Raw genomic sequence first — 17,661 nt, 5'->3', positions numbered from 1 at the left:
TCTAAGCGCTCTACATGAGCAGAGAGGAATTTCATATAAACCGCGTCTCTTTAAGTAAAAATGCTGGAAAATCATAAAGTACAAATATTCATTTTCTTTAGAATAATTCCCATTTGTTAATTATTTTCTCCAGTTTAGTAAGTGATCTGACTTAGTGTCACGTCCTCTGGGTCCAGGGTCTCGTCTGGGGCTGAAAAACACAAAAAGCTAAAATCCTTTTTTTTTCTTAAATCAAGATGCTGCAGTGCTATGTTCTTTTCCTGAGATATTCTGAAATCCTTAACTATAGTAAGTTCAAATATTTAAACGAATAGCCAATCCACATTTCTATAATATAATATAATATAATATAATATCTTACCATTCGAACCTTTAGTAAATCTTGATTTTATTTTTAAAAAAAGTATAAACTGAATTTATGGAGCGAGATTTAATGGAAAATGCAATATTAAAGCATTGCTATTTGTACTATACAAGAGGACATCTAAAATTGTTCCTGTTAATAAAATGTCAGTAAACTGTCGTGTGTTGTGTCTATATTCATATCATAGAATAAAATATTTTTTATCAGTAGCGTTAGATAATATGATGGCCATCAATTAACGCGGTATGTGATTAAAATCCATTAATTTTTAAAATATTTTTAATCGAAAATGACATTCCATTAAGAATTATCACCATTATATATAATAAGTTTTCATTTTCGGCAATTGATTCAACGTTTTGAGGCCCAGATTTTCTCTAAGGAAAATAAGATAATGAATAGCATGCAAAGTGTGTATGTGTCAGTTGGGAACGTTGAGATTTTCTACAAAAGAAACTTTTAAAATCGCACTCTGGTCCTTCTTAAGCACAGAAATACTCTTCACATTTCCGAGAGGTAGGCAAGTGTCCATGTGCTGGGCAACCAAGAAAATCTCCTTAAATCCGTACGAGGTTTTCTGGATTTACATTTATTCATTTAGCAGATGCTTTTCTCCAAATTTCTCATAGAAAATACTATGTGTTCATTACATTAGGAGAAAGAGACATAGTTACAGACGTGTGACTCTTAAGTACAGTCACTTTCTTTCTTTCCACCATATGAACCAATGTTCATCACGCGAGTAGCTGCATGAAATTTTGTCCATTATTCAACAGTTATGATCTCAAAGTTATAGAGCATGAAAATTTACACATTAACATGTACTTAAGAGATCATGGGAGAAGTGAGTTCAAAGAGGTGAATTTTAAGACCCTTCTTAAATGTAGCGAGGGATTCAGCAGCTGTGAGTGAAAGGGGGAGGCCATTCCACCACACTGGAGCCAGAACCGAAAACCTTTGTGCTTCTGATTTTGGACCTTTTGTACGTGGGACCACCAAGCGGGCAGGGGTGGAGGAGCAAAGCAGTCTATTCAGGGTGTAGTGGATGATCAGGTCTTGTAGAAATAATCAGGTACTGTATATAATCCGTTATATGGGGGACATAATCAGGTCCTGTGGAAATGTTCCATTTTTATGAGTCTTTTAACCTTAAAAGTTCAGAAAAAGGGCACAGAAAAACACACACAGTATTATCAAAAGTTTAATGACTCTACATTTTATCCAATATCACTTTTATGATACATACAAATATTCGCGTGCAAGAACGCAGACACATGGTGAAACGACAGCGACACATATTCCATTACTTAACTGAAAGTGACTCATTTGTAATACTTTTTCAAGACAAAAACTGAGATACACATCTTTATGACATAATACTGTATATCTTACCATTGGTGTAATTAAAAGAAATAGTTAAATACTATAGAAACTCTGTTGAATATTGTATATAATACAGTAATTACACATAAGCGCAACTTCTCACGCAATTGCAAGGATCAGTGATGTTTATTCTTTTCTACTATTAATTTTACCATTATTGTGGATTACACGTGCGTGTTAAATAAGCCACAATAAGTCACAACTCCAGGTAACTTCCTGATTCTCCAGTCAGAATATTCCAGTCCAAGTGAAATTTATCTCATAAGTAATCCAGGGAAGGGATACAAATGGAAGAGACAACTCAATTCATCATCCAGGTATGATTTTATCAAAATGGAATGTATATATTTCGTAGCAGTTTGCAGATTGCACTATATGCGAGATCTCTTCATGAGATCTTTTTCCAAGTAAGAAGCAAAATATTTCTTAGAATGCAGATGAACGAATAGAAACCTGCGTTTACAGGGCAGCGGGTCGAGAGGACTCGGGTAAGGAAGGGATGTTCCTCTAGGACTCGTTTCCATCAGGCTTGTCCTTCTGGCACTGGGAGGAGTCCGACTTGCTGATGAGCTCGTTGGCAATCATGGACTTTCCGTTGGGCCATGTCCAGGACGCGCACGGCAGCAGCCTGAGGAAAGCTGAGCGTATCTGCTTGCTGGTGAACATGTAGATGAGCGGGTTCATGGCCGAGTTGAGCACGGCCAGCGCCAGGAACCATTTCAGTTCGTAGAGGATTTGGCATTTGCCGGTGTCGCAGACCACATCCACCGCAAAAATGATGAACAGCGGCGTCCAGCATGTGATGAAGCAGCTCAGGACGATGATGACTGTCCTCAAGAGCGCGTGTGATTTTTCGGACAGCTTGTCGCTATGGTCATTGGGAGCCTTGTTGACGGCCAGGTTGCGGCCGTGTGACTGCACTATCACATAGATCCGGATGTAAAGGGCGACGATGGTCATGAGGATCAAAGTGAAGAGGCTGATGCAGAAGAGGATGTAGGTTTTGTGGTAGAGCGGTAGCACCGTAGAGCAGCTGCTCATCCTGTCAATGCAGTTCCAGCCCATAATGGGCATGCTGCCAAAGAAGGCTGCAATGACCCAACAGATGCCAATGATCAAGAAGGCACGCCAGGTTTTCCCAGAACTCTGAAGCTGCATCTTGATCATGGTGAGATATCGCTCAACAGCGATGGCCAGCAGGCTGATGACCGAAGCAGTGAGAGCCACAAACACGCTGCCCTCACGGACGAACCACTCCGTGGGGGTGAGTTTGAAGGTGTAGGAGCCCGACAGCAGGATGTTTGTGATGTACGAGATGCCAGACAGCAGGTCCAGGAAAGCCAGGTTCCCAATGAAGTAAAACATGGGCTTGTGGAATTTCTTTGTCCGCCAGATGGTGAGCAGGACCATCGCATTCTCGAGAATAATGAAGCAGCACACGGCGATGAAGAGCACATCACTGGTGCTGATGCCTGACCAGTTCACCACATCTTTTAGCCTCCCGGTGAAGTTGTAGTGCTTTCTTACCAAGTCTGACTCATTCATGACCTTCCTCTACTTTCTCCTTGAGGATTAAGGACTTACAATGGCAACTGCGGGATCATCCGCTAGGGGGAGCTGAAATAACCGCGTTAGCGAACAAGGCGCAAGGATCCGAAACTTACTTGAAAACCATTCGTTATTTCAAAGCTGCTTTTTCCCCAAGTTCACACATCTCGAAATGAGTCAGACACTAAATCGCCGCACAGATCCTGGAAAAAAAAAGATGAAAATGATATCACTACGAAAGAACCAGTTCACATGCAGTCTTCTTTAACAAAGAGGCAATTTGAGTCGAAAGGTCGAGTCAATATCGATCAGTGTAAAAGTGGCGGGTTGGGTTTCCATCCGCGCGTGTCACCCAGTGGATTAATAAAGATACTGCTGTTGGGGGGACAGCTGGTAGTGTAGAGCTTCAGAACCGCTCCTTTGGACCCAGGGAGGTTGCAGGTTTGAATCCCGCCTCCAGCTGTGATACCCTTGAGCAAGGCACTTACCCTAAAATAGCTCCAGTAAAATTACCCAGCTGTTTACATGGGTAAATGGATGTGTGTGGAGTCTGCATGTTCTCCCTGTGTCTGCGTGGGTTTCCTCCAGGTGCTCTGGTTTCCTCCCACAGTCCAAAGACATGCTGTTCAGGTTCACCCATGGTGTGTGAGGGACAGAGAGTGTGTTTCACTGATGTATGGATGAGTGACCCGTTGTAAGTAGTGTATCTAGCAGTGTAAATCACCTTGGTGAATGAGGTGCGTGGGCTCATAACACTACATAGAGTTCATTGGAAGTCGCTCTGGAGAAAAGCATCTACTAAGTAAATAAATATAAATAAGTTGGCTTTGGAGGAGAGCATCAGATAAATGAATAAAAGTAAATATTAACACATATACAGTATTTCTGCAGTGCACATTAAAATAATACACCTTTTAAGAGATAAATATAGTTAGCAGTAAAATAAGCATGAGCGAAGAGGATAAGCGCAATGCCTCTTATCTGACAGATACACCACAGCAAATTACACTGTTCTGGACCAAGAAGGTACATTTTTTTCGCCTCTGTTCGTTCTTTTTCTTTACATTCCTTCTGCGTTCTTACCATTTTTAAAGAGCTCAAACATTTCTATATTATATGCAATTGAATTTCTTATTTTATCAGCCATTTGAAAGCAACGTTACATAATTTGCTCTTCGTAGCTTGTGCATGTGAGAATGTAACAATCTTACCTTTTGAGCACATCTCCCATTGGATTTTTTTTTTTTCCCAAAATGAAATAGTACGAATTTATGAACTTTAAATGACTATAAAAGTCGAGATCCTATCCAGAGCTGTGCCACCGCAGAAGACAAACAGACGCACTGGGGCCGGTGTGAATTTATGCGCTCTTACTTCCCTCCATCACACCCCTCGTGACATCAGAGTGTTTCCTCTATGAATATAGAAAGACCTCAAACACCCTGTGATCCCAGGTCACATCACTGATGGCTATCATCATGCCTGCTGCAAGGTGTGTAATGAAAAAAGTTGCTTGGTGAAGTTTTATCCAACATGATTCCACGTGAGATAGTCTGGCGAACACGACCAAGGCAGCAGCCCTCTCCATGGATTTTGAAAAGATGCCTTTTCCTTTGTTACAAGGCCTTTATTATGGAACAGCTGGTAGTGTAGTGGTTAGCTGTTGCCTTCAGACCCAAAAAAAAAGTTGCAGGTTCAAATCCTACCTGAATCTGTAGTACCCTTGAGCAAGGTACTTATCCTAAATTACTCCAGTAAAATTACCCAGCTGTATAAATGGGTAAATAACTCTAAGTAGCTTAACATCGTAAGTCGCTTTGGAAAAACATATTTGTATTACACACCCTATTACTAAAATATAAAAGTTATATAGTAGATTGGTTGGGCTTTCTTTTCTCTGGATGTTATATATGAAGTACCCAAACTTAATGACTCTGTTGGCTCAGGCAACAGTATTTAGAACAATACTGCTGGTTCTCTCCAGGATATATGTATGTTTCCAGTCAACTTGTTTGCCAAACCAAAACATCAATGGGAAAGTGAAACATTTCATCCAAAATGTGTTATACTTTTACACTCAGCTATTTATGCCAATTAAATGATATCTGAAGGCAATCTACAGAAGTTATTCACATAGTTTTGTACTTATGATTCTGCACTGCACTGAATTATCTCCAATAATGTACCGTAAGAGATTCCGCAGAACCTCGTAAAACAAAACTGGTATCAGGACCATATAATCTGATCATTTGTGCAAGCGATTTATTTAGTTGCATTTAAATACAGGAATATTCATTTATATTAAAAATTGGTGTTCATTTAAATCGTCCAGCATTTTGAAAATGATAAAAGGCATCATCCATCATCAGAAAAGGTGTCTGTGTCTTGTTTCATAAGCATTCCCAATGTCTACAGTCCTGGACATGGGTTTGCGATCTATTGCTATCCATTCCAAAGGGGGTAAGTGAGGTGGATCAGCTTCTTGTGACAGTGGAGGCTCTGGATATAGTCCATGTCTTCCTCATCCAGCGAGAACCCAAAGACCTGAAGGAACAGAACCAAACTGTTGAAAATCCCTGAGATTCTGTTTATCAGAGTCCTGAAACTAGTAAACAGTCAGGTCTGTATACCAGGGCTGATAATTTGGAAGCCAGAGGACCTTCTGAACTGAACTGCATCTGACTGATGCAAAACTGAATTACTGCGGAAGGCATCATCAACCCCCTCCCTTTATTTACGCCACAGAGATGTTAGACAGCTAAATGTGCATCTGTTGCTCTTTCATCTGAAGAGCCCTTAACCCTTTTGGTAACAAGGAAGACCACTGCTTTACAGAATGGACACTAACAGTTTCAGTGGCAGCAATCAAACTTCACTTTGAAAGCAATTTATCACAATTTTTGTTTACAAAAAAAAGGTATGAAAAAGTGTAATTCAAGTGTGGCTCGAATGTGAAAGACTGGTCTTTTACCACCAATTACAGAGGAGAGTCATCTAATAGCCTTAAGTTATAAGCAGGCCACAGAGAAACAAGCAGTACTCAAGGGAGTAGGATTCGGTAGCAGGATCGCCAAGCTCAAAAAATCCACAGCCATTTGGAGGAGTATGGAAACACTGTTCTGTGCTAAATCGCAAATAAATATAATTAATGCTCTGTAGCCTATGAAAAACCATTGACTTAAATTTGGATCTGATTAAAAGATCGGTAAATACTTCCTCTTTCCGCTTCATTCTACGTCTTTCAAATGAATATGAGAGAGGCAGCAATAACTGCTCATTTGATCCTTCTTCAGTTTCTGTTTCACAATTTAACTCCACTACCACTAGCCTGTTTAACTGTGTCATTCTGACGATGATTGAAAAATCTTACGTAGTTTCAACCCCACGATGGCAACACCGCCCCCCCCCCCCCCGAGCAACCGGATAAAACTGTCAGCATCGTAATCAAAGATTTGCAGGTAAAGGGAGGGAGAGGAAAATGAGGCACCTACATCATTCCACATGGGTGGGGTCCCAACTCACATGTCTCCCATCATGCAATCCCTTTAGGGCTGCCATATCCCCCTCTTCAAGACTGAATTCAAACACCTGGCCGGCAGGTTTAGGCAAAGCCAAGGGACACAGATGGAGGGAAGGGTATTAAGACATGTATAGATTAAAAGAAAATCCCTGTGTTTCAATTAATATTTTCACACTGACTTGACGAAAAGGCATATTTGCACTGCGCTTCCTGTGAGTAGTTACTACTGATTTTAGTTCCATTTTCTCTGATCCTAGAGAGGAAATTTCCAGTTATGGGACGGGCACACACAGACACACGCAGTTCTGATATAACTGTCTATTCCATAGAAATGAGGTATCTCAACTCGGACAAATTAGCCCCCCTTTTCCGCTGCAACGAAGAAGCGAGGGCTTTACAGGAAGCAAACAAAACATACAGGACATCACAGTCACTGTTGCATATGCAACACTTAAACGGAACTCAAAATTCCTTTAGTGCAAGGTCGTAGTATTTATACATGAACGTGAAACACCGGCGACTGCAGAAGAAATACGCTGTCTTTGTTGCCCATCCATGCAGCGTTATCTGAATATGAAGCTTGACCTTATACGTTTTTCTTCAGCGTTTATAATACATTCGTAGCCCGTGAGGACTCGGTGCATTCCGTATTTCGGCTGCGGAGCACATTTCTCCTCTATTACTGACTCCTTAAGGCAAACAGTACATTTTAGGATTTCTTCTTAATTTGGTCTTTAAATAAGCTTTACTCACCTGACAATTTTCTAAGATCTTTTCTTCCTTAGTGGACTTTGGAATTGTGACAACTCCATTCTGATTTATTAAAAAAAAAAAAAAAAAAATCAAGAAATAAGCCAAAGAACATATATCATTTAAACACTAAAACACACATTTTCATGATTTTACATGCATTAGATGTGACAGAAAATTATGAAAAATAGATCAATTGATGATCAATCTTTTAGGCCAGTGCAGGGCCACAGTGGTCCAGAGCCTATCCCAGGAGCATTTATGAAAATCTGCAAGGTGCAGAAATCAGAGTATTTCTGAAAATTTTAATGCACAGTTACCACTTATTTGCTGAATTCAATTCTTCCAGCTCATCCACTGGTGTTATTTTCATAAGGACTTGTCAGGCCTCAATTTGAGTCAGCACTACCACGAACTCCCACAATGCTATATCCACGTTACATGTGTTGTCTGTCACTACAACAATCTGATGGTTTGGCTTCTCTAGCTCGGGAAAGTACTGCAGCAAAGTCGTCTGTCCTTTCGCTTTCACGGCTGTTGTAGCGGCTCATATAGCTGACTTCTCGTCATGTCTACAACGCAAATCGGTGGTCACGTTCGCTGTATTACTGCTAGAGTACAGAAGTACCGTCGCACAGAGCTTGCAGACTGTTCTTTTGTGTCATTTCTATATCGAATAGGAAAGCCAAAATATTGCCAAAAGAGTGATTTAAAATGAGGCGGTGCATTGTCAACATCATCATCTTCCGGATGATTCTCACTCATCAAGCTCATTGTTACTTCCTCATGAACTGGGGTTTATTTTTTGACTCATCTGTCAGCTTCAGAAGGGCCGCTACAAGTGCAAAATTAGTATCATGAATACACACACACACACACACACACACACTTGCTGAAGGTGCTTGTCCCAAGCGGGGTCGTGCTGAACCGGAGCCTAACCTGGCAACAGAGGGCGCAAGGCTGGAGGGGAGGGGACACACCCTGGACAGGATGCCAGTCTGTCACAAGGTACCCCGAGCAGGACTCGAACCCCAGACCCGCCCGAGAGCAGGACCCGGTCAAACCCACTGCACCACCGTACCCCCCTTTGTATCATGAATAGTGAGGTATATTTAATATAGTACTGACTCACAGCAGTTTCTTATTTTGTTACAGAAATAAACAAAACATGATACAACCAAATTGTGTTCTTTTCCCACCTGTATACTCCATCGGATGCAGATCTGTGCAGGGGTGCGATTATACTTGTCTGCCAGCTGGTGCACAACAGGGTGTGAGAGTGCTTCCCCTTTGGCCAGCGGGCAGTAGCCCTCAAAAACAATGCCTTCCTGGTGACAGTACTCCATGAGAGCCCAGGGCTGCTGGAAGGGGTGGAACTCAACCTAAACAAGCAGAAAATGGAAGGAACTGTCAGACATTTTAAAACCAATCCAGGCTGTGTTGATGATCATGCCCTTTCCTTTTAGCTCAGAAGTTCAAAACTGAAGGGGAAACAAGTGCAGGCAGCTTTACGCAAAAAAGGTTTGACAGTAGAAAGGTAATAAAGACATAATCAATTCTGTGCAAATCAAACTCAACTTCTGCTCTCTCGTTGCACTTTCTTACATTTCCCGTTTAGTTGATCCACCTTCTTCAAGCCCTAAAAACTGTGCAGCTTTTTAGAGGTTCCTAAAGCTGCACTGAGGAGTTTCAATATGTGAACCAAAGCAGTTATCAAAGGCGATATAAGAAATAAGCAGATGCTCAAATAATGCCCTCAAGATGTGAGAGCACTCTGGGAACTGTGGAATGTATTTTCCATAGCAGTACTTCCTGACAGCTGCTGGGTTTGCCCTGAAGCCTTTTGATGCATGTTGTTCTATGGGAACTGGGTTCGTGGAGCAGACATCCATGGGCTGGGCCTCAAGCCTGTCAGGGACTGCGGAGAGGAGGGGGATCTCTCAAGAGGAGAGTGTGGAGAGCACACCCCATCATTGCACAAAGGTGCCTTGGAGAAAGTCAACACACAAACAACAACGCATCCTGGAACCACTGCAGAAATTAAATTAATGACTGAGATTCTTACTGTGAGCCTTCGTTGAGGCTGCGACTCTCAAAAAAGCATGTCCTCTTCTCTCCAGTGTCCACCCTTGCTTAACATTACACGGGGACACTGAGAGTCCAAGTGTAAAGCATTGTGCTCGGGGCGCTAGAATTTTAGCAACAGGTTTCAGTGGCGAAGATGGCAGACAACAGCCATGGTGTCTTTCAGGTTCACCCCTGGCTTACTGAGGTTACAGTGGTCGGCTCAGTGCGGGGGGAACGTCTCCCCACTGCTGCCATTGATGTCTCCAGTAGGGTACATCCTGTGAGACTCAAGGACATTTGGTCGCACTAAAAAGCATTAGTAGGTTATGCAAGTTGGTGCACACAGTCAGGGTGTGTCTCAACTTCCTCTGTTGAGATCAAGCTCTTCCTTACTTCCTCTGCACACTAACGCTGCTATATACTAAAGGCCAGTGAGCCATACGTCTAGCTTTCAGTTCTTCAAGGTCTATGCATTTTGCAATATCCCTTTTCATGCTAATTTTCACACCATCTAGAAGTAATCTTAACACAGAACTATGAGAAACTTGTCGTCAGACTCATGCCATATGCCCACACACCTACCTGATTGACATGAGGCACTATACGGCAGTCTTCCTTCAGCTCTTGGAGATGAGCGATTTGAAAGTTACTCACACCAATTGCACGGCACACTCCTGCCCCATCGAGTCGGAGAGGAATAGAGAAGAGGGGTCAGCGTCTGAGTTGCACGCAGGGACATTGCAAAGAACGAGAACACATGCACCTTTACTGTAGATATTCTATAGTTATGCTGGAAATTATCTGCTTTTCAATTTCGGCTTAATAATGGTCAGGTTTCGCTGCTTTTCCAGGGATGATCAGCACAGTTACCTTGGGCTAAACACTGAAAAGTCTGCAGCGTTACATACTGCAGGTTATTATTGCGTGCAAATATTTTTTGAAAAGGGAAATCCATCAACTTCAAATTGTGTGGCAACATGCAGCAAGAGAACAAGAGATAATGTTTTGGGTAACAGATGCTGTCAGACTGGACCACACTGAGATCTGGGGCTAGTTCCTAATACAGTTCAGTTTTGTTAATTATGTTTACGGAAATTTCTGTTTCATTGTCTGACTGCGAAAATTTCAATCATAAATTATTACTCTCATTTGTTAAATAATAAAGAACAAGAAAGCAAAGGTGCTTTCTATCAGCAGAGTTCATGGAGTGGGAAAACCTGTAAAAACACTGTGCACAGAACTTGTCCCTGGAAGAGTGTGTCCCGGAGTGAGAGTCAGAGATTTAAACCCTGAGACTGTGTTCCGCAAAAATAAATAAAAATAATCCTATCAGTGAGAAATCTGCTGCTGAATCCAAAATCAGGGTTACTCTCTGCACGGCAAAGTTCACTCCTGACAGCAGTCTATATTTAGGGAATGTTCTGGGCATAAAGCCCTCATATTTTTGGTCAAAGTGGGAACTTCTTCAGCTCAGCCTTAAATAGCAGATGATCGCAAATATATCAAGTTGCTCTGCTAAAGTTTTCATCATAACGTTTTAATTATTTATACAGGTGGATATTTTATTAGAGCTTCTCCAAGTTCAATTGTGTCCAAAAATCAACAGTAGGGTCCATAAGCCCAGTCAGAAACTTGTGCAGACTTCATGTATCTGTACTATAAAAATGAGGGTACAACTGCTAATTACTTCTAGGATTATGAAAATTATGAGAATATGGAATATGAGAATGTGCAGCTCAAGTATCTGGACCAAGACAATATAAAAAAGGTTTAGGATCAGCATGATGATATCTGTTTAAATCTATTTAGTCTTAGTTCAGCAACAGGATTTCCAGTCCAGCCACAGGTGTGGTGAGACAGACAGACAGTCTGGTGAATTTAATTTATGTTTTTTACTTTTAATTTTTTAACACCAGCTGTGGAGGTAAGAGCTTAGGTTTCCCATGAAAACCATAAACTTAACTGGAAGTCCTAATTTATCCAGCATTCGTAGCCACCACTCCAACTCTTTGAAAGTTGACTGAATCGCCACTCTGTCCCTTAAACTGCAGTCAAACAATTTACTTAGGCTTTTCACCACCTTCTCCAAAATGGATGGAATCAATGAGTTAAAGGAAGTTTTCAGTAGACCTTCCGGTCCTCAGAATCAAAGTTCTACACTTTGATGATTTGAAAATTATGATAAGATTCCTCAAGCCCTTGTAAAATCCACCTGCATCATGGGACAGATGTGGTCACTGTCAAGTCATCCATGAAGGCTCTGATGGGTGGCTGCATGACACTAGACTTGGTGGTCAGACCTTTACACTCAACCTCTGGCAACTTCATTTGTTCATAGCCACAGCAAATAGGATTATGGAGATAGTACAGCCAGTAGGTTAACTGAAAGGATAAACTAGGGTCATGATGAGATCCAGGAGCTGCTAATGTTCACTGTGCGCTGTCATCAGGGTTACCAGCAACTGGCCAAAACCATCTATGCAGAAAAGACCTCCATGCTTGCAAAGGGAGACAACAGGAGGTAAGTACCTTCATCATAGAGCTCCTCCAACGCTTCCCAAGTCTCAGCCCGTACCTCCCGATTGGTCCGCCCCGTGATGCTGCAGTCTGGCCAGTGCATCAGGTACAGATCTGAAACAGAAAAAAAAAAGAAAACCATAGAGAGAAAACCATATTAACAATTTCCAGCTATTGTATGCAGAACTTAGAGAGACTGATGTGACTCCAGTTTAAATGGATTGACTTAGGTCACACTTACTGATAAACTATCCGTGAGTAAAGCACACGTATGTGTCCAACATAAATTTATATTAATGTAACGTTCAGCTCCTCGAATGATTCTTGTACTGCTGTCAGTAAATCTGGAGACGTAAGAGGCATTTGTTACCATGCACAATATATAAAGGAACAATTTATTAAACTCCCATGTAAGAAACTTTCATTTGGATTTGAGAATAGCAACAGCAGCTTACTTGCATGTCTTCAAGTAGAAAAAGCAAGCTGGCAAGGAGTGGCTATGAGGATCGGGGAGAAAATCATACATCTCTAAAGTAAGAAGAGCAAAAGAAATGACAAGGAGACTGATTTGGGACAGGTTTCCTTTTATGCAAGCCTCTGACCTGGTAGTTTGACTAGATAATAAAAAAGAATTTCTAAGTTAGAAAGAATTTCTATTGCTAAAAATATAAAAGGTGAGCTCTGCGGTGGTCTGCCTTGCTTAAAAATTCACTGGTTGAGAATTACAATATTCAGTGGTTTTATACAGATCATCAAGATATTAATAATCTGAGTTTCTCAGAAATCACCGCTATTCCCTTTTGGCAGCTTCTGGGGTCAATATACAGTGTGAGGAAGGGCAGGTTATGAGGCTCAGATGTGTCCTGCTGTCAGCCTTTGAAAGATGAGACTCGTTCTCCTCGCTGTGCATAACGAAACTACTGACTTCTCCTTGTAGTTCAAACCACTGACCAAAAAAAAATATTTAAAAAAAAAAAAAACCCATTGCTTGGTCTCGGAAACAACCCATAACGATGCGCACGCACACCACGCAAGTGTGCCTGTGACTTGTGTTTCCATGCAAGGTTCACACTTCTTCATACTTCATCTCAACTGTTATCAAAATAGCAAACAATGTGGCAGCATTTCCTACACCTGGGACATTCGCACAAGGGCAGCATGACGCAGGACACCTTGCGTTGCACTCACCCGGGTTAGCACCCGTCCTTCATTTTCCCTAAAATGCGTGGGGCCGGTAGGGAGCAGAGCAGTCCCTCAAAAGACTCAGGTTCGAGCCTTGCTCCTGCTGCAGTACCCTTGAGCCAGGTATTCATCATGTACTGACATTGTAAAACTCACCAAAGGAGGATGGTGATAATACTCATGTGTGCATATTGCCCCCACCCATCTTACCGAGGTAGTCCACTCCAAGGCGCCTGCACGAGTCGGCACAGGCCCGTTTGGCATTGCTGTAGCCGTAGTCTCCTGGCCAGAGCTTGCTGGTGAGCCACAGGTCGTGGCGGGGCACTCCGCTCTCCTTCACACTCACACCCAGCTGCTCCTCGCACCCGTACCGCTTGGCCGTGTCCACATGGCGTAGGCCGCAGTCCCGTAGCGCATACACCACAGCCCTGTGCGAGTAACCGCCATGGTGTGACGTGCCTAAGGTAAAGTCCAGGGTCAACGGTTATTGGGAAGAACCGAAAGAGGCGCGATGATGATGATGATGTCCGATTTCACCAAAGACAAGGCAAAGCCGACTGCGCGTAGGAGTCGGAGGTGTCAGACGCACTTTTTTGTCAGACGTGTTTCAAGCCTCAGGTACTTTCCATTAATATGCACGCTTGATACCCCACCTTAACTGAATGCGATGATAAACTGGTTTTAGGACTAATGCAGGAGAAAATATCTTCCGGCCCGAAGCCCTCGAAGAGCTGAGACCGAGAGAAGAGTTGCATTAAAATCGGCATCATTTTTACTGCAGTGTTTTTAGCACAATCTGAATGTAGTTTAGCACCCTTATACACCTGGTAGCGTAGCAGTTAGAGCCACTGGATTTAGACCTGAAAGTTGCAGGTTTGAATCCCCCCTCCAGATGCAATACCCTTCAGCAACATACTTAACCTAAACAGCTCTGGTAAAATTGCACAACTGTATAAATGGGTAAATAATTATAGGTGGCTTAATATTGTGAGTTGCTTTGGTAAAGAGCATCTAAATGCAAAAAAAAAAACCATAAGCATGCATACAAATGTCATCCATATGCCTTTGTTAGTGCTTAATTTTTAAAACAAAATACTGCTGCATTAACCTTATCAGCGTGAATTTAGTTTGGGTGATTTGGTTTGCCTCCTGTTTCTGTCATTGTGGTTCAGGTTATCAGTCACTAAATTTCCACGTGCGTGTGTGTGTGTGTGTGTAATTCTCTGCAATGGACTTGCGCCCCATTCAGGATGTACCATGTCACACACCCTATGCTTCCAGGATAGACTCTTGATCACTGTGACCATGTAGTGGATGCATTTTCTGAAAATGGATGCATGGATTTGTTACTCAAACTCAAGTATAGTAAGGCAGGAGAGCCAGGAAACAGAAGTCGACTCCATTGCATTGTGAAGGTTTCAAAACCACAGAGCAAACAGAAAAAGTGAGACAAATGATGAGGGTAACCACACTTAGTGGACCAGATGCGCGGGAAGATCAAAAGGCTGACAGATGGCAACACCACCAGCTTCTGTGAAAATCAGGTTCTCCGTTTAAATAGACTGAAGATGAACAAGAGCCTTGTTGTGTTAAGCGTTCAGTACCTAACTTTCAGGGATCAATTTTACAATCATTTACCCCTTTATAACAATCGATGAGTTTTACTGGGAAAATTCAGGGTTAACGGGGGGTGCGGTAGCGCAGCGGGTTTGGCTGGGTCCTGCTCTCCGGTGGGTCTGGGGTTCGTGTACTGCTTGGGGTGCCTTGTGATGGACTGGCGTCCCGTCCTGGGTGTGTCCCCTCCTGCTCCAGCCTTGCACCCTTTATTGCTGGGTTAGGCTCCGGTTCACCGCAACCCCCCTCGGGACAAGCGGTGTCAGACAATTCAGCATTAAGTACCTTACTGAAAGATGCCACATAACAGGGTGGGATTCAAACCTTCAACCTTCATATTACAAGAGTCTTAAAGCTCACCTCTTTCATTATCACTTCTCCTATAATTTAAGTGCATGATAAACGTGTAGATGTTTGTGATTATTACTCTCCATTTGGATAAACCTTTATGCGGCTACTCATGTGATGTACACTGGTTCATATGGTGGAACGTAACAAATCAACTGTGCTTTAGAATTGTTAAATGTAAGGCAACAGCCCTAACCATTGCGCCACCTGCTGCCCACATACCTCTTTTCAGCATTTTCTGTATTTTACTATTATGTATCATAAAACAGAATATTTCTCATATTTTGAAGTGCCGTGTGTGTGTATAAAATGTAATGTAAAGGATATTATTTTACTTCTTCGTCGATGCATATGACGACTGAAACTGGCGCAGAACTACTTGTTTACGACACAGGCCGTCGTGATACGGCAAGCCGCTTGGGCGCCCACGTCACAAGCCTGTGTCATGTTGTTGTAAACATGAAACATGATAAGTTTTTGAGGGCAAAAATGTTAGTAATCCTTTGCAATGCATTTTAGATGATGTCCTGAGACAAATCAGTATAAATGGCTGTTATTACCGCACACTAGACTTTAAGAGTAGCATTAACAACAAGCTAAGCTGTTTCAGACAGTTTTATTTATATGTGTCAGTGCCCACGTTTGTGAAGCTGAACTAGCGCTACGGAACACGGGGGAAATGTGGCTGTGGCTGTTTATTAGACGCAGGATTTTAGGACAAGAAGAGGAATCCAATCCACTTTGCCCATTTTTGAGGCAAAAAAAACAGATGAGGAACTTGGAGGACGTCGGAAAACTGTGGGAGAGACAGAGAGAAAGTGAATAAAAAAAACACATAAAGTGGAGACACCTTACCCAGCCCGAGTATCGGGATGTGAAGACCGTTGGACAGACGGACTGTGGGACAAGAAAGGAGGGGACGCACATTTAAATTCATATCTGACCGAGTACGAATTCTTATAAAAGCTAACAGGTTGCACTACTGCATATGACGACTGAAAGTGGCGCAGAACGACTTGTTTACGACACAGGCCGTCGTGATACGGCAGGCTGCTTAGGCGCCTACGTCACAAGTCTGCGTTCTGTTGTTGTAAACAACTGTTGTTGCCATGGAGACGTGCGCAGCAGCGCCCCCCCCGCCGGTCGTCTGTCGCGCCTTTGACCGTGAAGGTGCTGAGTTCAAAGGTTTTCCCTGTTGTTATGGGATGTCGTATAACTTACCTTATTTTTTCAGTTTGGTGAAAAAGGCCCCTGAAGGTTTTCAGTACAGTGTGAACGAACTGAGTTTGTATGATTTTAACTAACATTTGTATGATTGTCCAGGAAAAAAAATTTGAAGGGTACTAAGTTTATTACTCTGGAAATGGCAATAATCAAGCATCTATAGTATATACTGTATTTTTGTAACCTGAATATATATAAAATTGACCACATAATAATGCACTTCGCGTACTGGTTTAACTCACAGCACATGTACATGAGGACTGGTGTAACCTGGTGTGTCCCCTCCCCCTCTGGCCTTGCGCCATTGTGTTGCCGGGATAGGACCGCAACCCCACTCGGGACAAGCGGTTTCGGACAGTGTATGTGTACACAGTGCTGCAATCATCTGTATAGCAGCATATTTTTTGACATGTATTTTAAGATGTATATCTTGTACAATCTGCCATTCCGATAGCTTTTTGGAAATAAAACAACAAAATGAAGCGAGGCTAAGGACCCCCGTCAGGTTTTGTCAGCGAACATACTGTAGCGCGTTGTGCTCTAGGTTCGGATGGGGAAAGAAGGACTCACAGACAGCGTTACTTACAAACGTTTTTAATTTCTCCATTCCTCATTTCTGAAGGAATGGCCTACCATCTCGAGTTAATCTTCCCAGCCTGCCTTAACACCTCTCAGTTTGTTTTTTCTCTCATGAAGACAGTGACCCCCTTATATTCCCTGTCAGTGTCTCCAGCGGTTGAACAATTAATTCCAATTTTCCCACAATACAACTATTTACAACAGACCCGTTTCTCCGCTCAAACTTCCGGTAACGCGGATCGGTACAATAATATATGGCACTGAACTTATGTAATCGGAACCTCATTACTGCCTTAGAGAAACATGTAACGGACGACAACAGCACAGTACAACTGTTGTTTCAATTTTAACTTTTATTTACATTTATCTGATGTTTTTCTCCAAAGCGACTTACAATTATTTCCCCATTTCACAGGTGGGTAGTTTTACTGGAGCAATTAGGGTAAGTACCTCAAGGGTACTAAAGCTGGAGGTGGGGATTCGAACCAGCGACCTTTGGGTCCAAGAGCAGATGTTTTAGAACGCTTTTTATCTGGAAAATGTTCCGCTCTTCTCAGACCCTCCC

The 17,661-nt window shown here is 42.3% G+C and overlaps 2 protein-coding genes across 3 annotated transcripts; both read right to left on the bottom strand.

Moving 5' to 3' along the window:
* Positions 1-2,220: 2,220 nt before the first annotated feature.
* On the bottom strand, positions 2,221-4,585 carry LOC108935093 (sphingosine 1-phosphate receptor 1-like). Its single transcript, XM_018753374.2, has 2 exons — positions 4,507-4,585; positions 2,221-3,498 (listed from the first exon to the last, which is right to left on the bottom strand). Exon 2 carries the CDS (start codon positions 3,290-3,292, stop codon positions 2,255-2,257), a length of 1,038 nt encoding a protein of 345 aa, XP_018608890.1. The 5' UTR covers positions 3,293-3,498; positions 4,507-4,585; the 3' UTR covers positions 2,221-2,254.
* Positions 4,586-5,562: 977 nt separating this feature from the next.
* LOC108934910 (glyoxal reductase) lies at positions 5,563-16,314 on the bottom strand. 2 transcript variants are annotated; one of them, XM_018753124.1, is made up of 8 exons: positions 16,149-16,314; positions 13,542-13,790; positions 12,162-12,263; positions 10,215-10,306; positions 8,765-8,947; positions 7,569-7,628; positions 6,787-6,883; positions 5,761-5,839 (listed from the first exon to the last, which is right to left on the bottom strand). In XM_018753124.1, exons 1-7 carry the CDS (start codon positions 16,228-16,230, stop codon positions 6,788-6,790), a joined length of 864 nt encoding a protein of 287 aa, XP_018608640.1. In that variant the 5' UTR covers positions 16,231-16,314; the 3' UTR covers positions 5,761-5,839; position 6,787. The 2 variants fall into 2 exon arrangements, with proteins under 2 accessions (XP_018608639.1, XP_018608640.1); XM_018753123.1 differs by lacking the exon at positions 6,787-6,883 and having other exon boundaries at positions 5,563-5,839.
* Positions 16,315-17,661: the final 1,347 nt, after the last annotated feature.

Source organism: Scleropages formosus, chromosome 3, assembly GCF_900964775.1.
Source record: "Scleropages formosus chromosome 3, fSclFor1.1, whole genome shotgun sequence".
NCBI lineage: Eukaryota > Metazoa > Chordata > Actinopteri > Osteoglossiformes > Osteoglossidae > Scleropages > Scleropages formosus.
Note: the sequence above shows the minus strand (reverse complement) of the source record. Positions and strands in the feature narration are given on the sequence as shown.

What these genes read in the sequence shown, in the direction of transcription:
- LOC108934910 (XM_018753123.1), bottom strand. Translation starts at nt 16,230, where the DNA reads ATGAATTTAAATGTGCGTCCCCTCCTTTCTTGTCCCACAGTCCGTCTG. An exon ending in CCTTGGAGTGGACTACCTCG is followed by an intron (nt 12,264 to 13,541) that starts GTAAGATGGGTG and finishes TTTCTGTTTCAG; the next exon opens with ATCTGTACCTGATGCACTGG. An exon ending in GCATCCGATGGAGTATACAG is followed by an intron (nt 7,629 to 8,764) that starts GTGGGAAAAGAA and finishes TTAATAAATCAG; the next exon opens with AATGGAGTTGTCACAATTCC.
- LOC108935093 (XM_018753374.2), bottom strand. Translation starts at nt 3,292, where the DNA reads ATGAATGAGTCAGACTTGGTAAGAAAGCACTACAACTTCACCGGGAGG.